Source organism: Apaloderma vittatum, unplaced genomic scaffold (assembly GCF_000703405.1).
Source record: "Apaloderma vittatum isolate BGI_N311 unplaced genomic scaffold, ASM70340v1 scaffold16567, whole genome shotgun sequence".
NCBI classification, from domain to species: Eukaryota; Metazoa; Chordata; class Aves; order Trogoniformes; family Trogonidae; genus Apaloderma; species Apaloderma vittatum.
In genome coordinates this window covers 1-5,227 of record NW_009725835.1, presented here as the reverse complement: position 1 = coordinate 5,227, position 5,227 = coordinate 1, and the positions used below count along the sequence as shown (strand labels likewise).

At 40.3% G+C, this 5,227-nt stretch overlaps 1 protein-coding gene across 1 annotated transcript; it reads right to left on the bottom strand.

The window, feature by feature from the left end:
- Positions 1-3,450: 3,450 nt before the first annotated feature.
- On the bottom strand, positions 3,451-4,879 carry RPL37 (ribosomal protein L37; the record flags this gene model as incomplete). The annotated part of the gene is made up of 3 exons (XM_009873072.1): positions 3,451-3,575; positions 4,368-4,452; positions 4,744-4,879. Coding segments are annotated over 3 exons (291 nt in total), but the record flags the coding sequence as incomplete, so codon positions are not given.
- Positions 4,880-5,227: the final 348 nt, after the last annotated feature.

The window sequence follows — 5,227 nt, the reverse complement described above, 5'->3', positions numbered from 1 at the left end:
AGCAGACAGGACAGGTAATTCAAAACTAACAAACTCTTCCATTCCACACATGTCTATGAGCTGACACAGGCAGGATGCAGGAGCAACCACAAAACCATGGGTGAAATGCAAAAATTAAGTTTATTCTCATTACCTTGTGAGCCAGGGGATCTCTGCAGCAACACCCAGGCAGAGGCATGCAAATGGGAACTTAAGCACCATGGAACTTGGTCCTTGCTAGAGAGTGAAAAGCTTTAGAACCTGCTGCTTTTGCTTATGTATCAGGGATTTCTGCAGGTGTAGTTTTCCACTGAGCTTCGACATTTCCCACAGCAGGGCAGAAATCTCAGGAATGTTCAGTAAGGTGCCTCTGAGTCCATCACAGGCCCATGTTACCTGAGCACAGATGTTCTACTTATCGGACACACAAAGCTAAACAACAATTGGTATGATATATGTGTTTTTCAACAATCCACCTGCAAGTCACTTGAACGTGTTTAGAAATCTCCTCACCAATCTTCTGTTATTTTCCCACATTCACCCCCTCGCTCGGGAGACTACTTCCGCTAGTTAGAGCAAAGTTAGAGGTGCCCTTTTAGGTTTGTAGGGTGCAGCACAGAGTAATTTACAGAGGCGTGCACTAAACACGTATAAAAGAAGGAGGAAAGGTATTTCTACAACAATGTGTCCCATTCATCTTGTCAGGAAATTAAACTACTCAGCAAGGCAGACATCACCAGTAGATTGTTTCATTTGATTCATTAAGTCGTGGAAATGCTGAATGTCATATTTATATGCGGTGCCATCTGGTTTACAAATGGGCCAAATAGGATTATTAAAAGCAGCCATAGTTCCTCTAACAAACGCTACTTGTTGAAGTGCCTGAATGGTTTGAGTAATTTCCTCCTCTCACCCTGGAATAGGATATTGCTTTACACTTACCACCTTGGCAGACATGGGCAGCACTGCCCTTCACGAATCCATGCAAGACAGTTATAGCTCAAGTAGCAAATCCCACTTGGAAGTCCTGAAGCAGAAATGACCAGTTAAAGTTTCAGCTGCTCACTCTGTCAACACATCAACACCTACGATATATTCTTTAACTGGGGGCAATTAACACTATCACACTAAATAGCATGGCATTCTCTACTGTTAAAGTAATGTTAGCTCAGAAGGCAGAGGTCAGATTCCCCACCGCTGCAATCCACAGATCTGTGATGTAGTGTTTTTACTATCAATATTACTATGTAATCAAACATTACAGACTGTGTATGGCAGCTCTGCCATAGGGGTTCTAAACTGCGAGTCAACAATATGCAGAGGTTCAACTCTAAATGATAACCCTGAAGTTAAAATGCTTCTAACAAGATCTCAGAAATGATTATTGATGTACTAAAAAAACGCCAAGGCAGTCTTAACTTTCAATATTTAAGAAAACACTACAAAGAGCTAAAGTGCTTCAGAATCTGCACCAAGTAAAGCTTTTAGTTCAGCTATGAACAACACTTGAGCTACCTGAGTTTTTCTGAACAGGTTTAACATAAACCCAAATTAAGTGATTTCCTGCCTCTCACCAGGAATTTTAACAGCTGAAAATGTAGTGGCTGTCAAGTATCTTGCCATAGATGAAATTCCTCCTGAAATTAAGTTTGTAAGTAAGTTTTCAGTTACTGCAAGTTATTACAAGTTTTGATCACTGATGGTATGTTGCATATTATACAAATGCTTGTTATTCAGGAGCATAACTCATGCTGAGGAGCTAAGCAAATAGCTAAACTCACACAGTATTATGTCATGTTTTCAGGTCAGTGTCACAGGCTTCTGTCAAGATTTAGTAGTGAACTTGGCTTCTACAGGAGCAAGTATAAACAAGAAACTTTCTCTGTAACAATCCCTGGTACTAACTATAAACATCAGGCATTACCATTTCTAGTAGCACTGTCTGCAAAAACATGCTGTTAACTTCAGAAAGTGCAGCCTCTGGAAAGAGACTGAGCTGAAAAGGAAAATCACTGAATTGGTTCTATTTAGCTCAAACCAGTACAGCTCCTCAGAACAAAAATCCCCCACTACACAAAGATCACATAAAACTTTGCAAAGCAAGGGCTTTCATTTCCACTCATAGGATACTTGCCATACCACTGTTTGACTGTACCATTGCTCAGCAAAGCCCTGAGTCTTACTGACCTGTTTTAGGATGTATTGAGGGGTTATTTTCACTCTACAATAACAACAAAATGATACATTTATGATTACTTTGTCCTACATTTAAGGGTTTCCCAGTACGTCTCGAAAACTCGTGTTTCAGATGCACTCCTGAACCCTGGGAATGCACAAGTGTAGTATGCGCAAATAGTATTTTAATAGCTTCACCTCTTTGTCAGAAGTTGAAAGCAGAGTGAGCGGTGTCTTTGTTCATGCCACGCGAACAGCATGGAGAGATTTTTCTTTTTGTTTAGGAATAGCCCAGGTATCCAAAAGCATTAACTGTACTTAATTAAAAAATACAAGAAAGTGCAGTCAGACGCACTCTAATTTCAAACCTGGGTGAAAATTTCTTCAGCCATTTGCTCAAGTTGACTCCTAACTGCTGATCCTTCAGTATAGATAAAGCAGCACGGTACTTCTGGAACTTCATGAAACCATAGGAATCACAGCAAAAACAGCCTAAGAAGCTGAAAGCAGCAGGGTTTGTATTTTTATTATTTTCTCTTTAAGGCATCCGATAATTCTTTGATTAATTTGCAGATTCCCATACCTTCGTAACAGCACCTTATGATCACTCTCTTATAGGTGAGTTTGAAAATCAGCCAAGTTGCCCAGGAGCACACCATGCAGTTACAAATTAATCAGGCATCAATCTCCGATTCACATGTTCTCCTAGGTGACTTATCTGTGTCAGTACCAGTGACACCACATGACAGTACCATATTACCGACCATTTATTGTTTACACCCAGCATAGTTAATGCAGATCTTGTGCATCAGTTTTCAACACTGACCTCGCTGGACCATGTAGGCAACTACAGATGTCCAGTCCCTTTCTGCCTGGCAGTCTATGTGCTCCAGACTGGGAGTTTCTTTTTGCCCAAGACGCAAAGACCCACCAAATAAGCAGTACTTTTGAACTACTGCCTTCCAGAAGAGCACATACAGCCAGTGTTCAAGTTACTACTGCTAAGGTAAAATTCTGACTCTCCATGCTAGGGCACAGGAGACTCAGGCAAGCAGGGCAAGTCCATAGTGACAAGATTTCATCTCTCTTGCAGGCAAGTTCTCTTGACTAATGTGTACAAACCTCTCTTTCTACAGTCACAGCAGAAGTATTTGCCCTTTTCAAGGCAGAGATGCCACCAAATGAAAGATCAATAAAGGACTGTTTTTAAGAAATTCTTTTAATGCATACTACCAAGAAACTGTGTGTAAATATATGCATTTTCAGGAATCCAGCATTACACTGAAATAAAGCACATTTAAGTGACAGATTTTCTCAGTAAGACCATTTATTTTAACAAATAGATGAGTCTTTAAGATGAGCTGGAGGCTGCAACAGCTGCTCTCTTGGGCTTTGGTGTGGTCCCCTCACGGAATCCATTCCTGCAAGCAGAAATACGGCTGTCATTTTTTGAAAGGATGATTCCTGCTCCAAGTAATTTTCTGAAAAGTTGTGTTATAGATCAAGTTCACAACGTTTTTCAGCTTAGCTCAGTAATGCACGGACACGATTACAGAGATCATGCGTTCAGGCATTTTATATAAGAAATGTCTTAATAAGAAGTGTTCGAATATGGTCTCTTCTGCTGAAGTAAATGTGACTTCCTCAAACAAGAAGGTTTCACTAAGTGAATGCTGCAAGACTGCACCTAATACAGCACACTTGAGGAAGCTCTACTTCATATTCCTACTAAGGAACTCACCAAAAGATTTCCTGCTTGGGAAATGAAGTTATTCCAGCTCTGAATTTTATTCTTTTTTTTAGTGAGCAAAAGGGGATTGGAATGCATTTTGATGCTTGCCTCTCGCAAAAAAACCCTATACTTTAGTGCAACCAGCACTTCAATTGACTCACAAATGAAAGGTAGTACTACACAAAGCACAGGTTTTTATATGTGGGAATTTATTGCTATCTACACTTAATAAACATCATACCTTCTTATACAGCCTATCTATTAACAGTGAGTGAGGGTTTTCTTTGCCTTCAAAGGAATATGCAACCAAATATGTAAGGCATCACTTATTTTATGATATATTCAAAAAGAAAAGCCATACCCCATTAAGTGTACTAAATAAATAAAAACTTTAACTTTGAACAACAGATTTTGTATTTTTATAATTATGGATGTCTTCACATGATTTCACACCACACTAATTTGCAGTAACATGCTATACCTGAATCGACGGTAGACCTTCTTCAGGTGCCTCATGCGACCAGTACCAGTGGTGTTGCGTCTTTTAGCCTTTGCACTCCAGTTATCTAAAATATACAAGTTATTGTTACTCATTTGACCCAAATAACTTAAAATTGCACGTTACAGTTGCATAGCACAATAACTCAACCCAAGAAATGCAAAAAAAAAAAAGGGCAATTTCTATGTAGTAATATTACATGTTAGCTAGAATATAATTAAATCAGCATCAATTTGAGAAAAGCTCCCAGATGTCACAGCATTACTTCTTGGTTGGAAAACAGTCAGCCTACTGAAGACAACAAAAAAAAAAAATCACAATTTTCTGAAGTAAAATGATTTAAAAGCTTGTTACTCACACTTTCTCTTACGCTTAGCAGGGTAACCACACTTTCCACAGGTAGACTTCTGCAGATGGTACGCCTTGGATCCACATCGACGACACAAGGTGTGCGTCTTATTGCGTCGCTTACCAAAAGACGATGTACCCTTCGTCTGAAAAGCATTTCAAGACATGGCACATTGGAAACATCACTAACACAAGTCACACAACTAAAAAAAGTTCTTCTAAAGAACATGCAAAAAACCGTAAATTTCAGTAAACATGTCGGGAGGCACACTGGATTTTGAGAATGCCAACTTAGCTTCGCTAACAGGCAGCCTCCGTTTTCAGAAATCGTATTCTCCGCCACTCCTAACCTCCCCGCCCCGTGCACCGACTGGTTATCTCTGGCTCCTTTCAGCTCTCCACCAAGCCCATCGCTGACCGACAGCAACCTGCTCCACACCGAAGGTTACCCGCCCCATGCAGACCGGCAGCGCACTCACCCCAAGCGCCTCTGG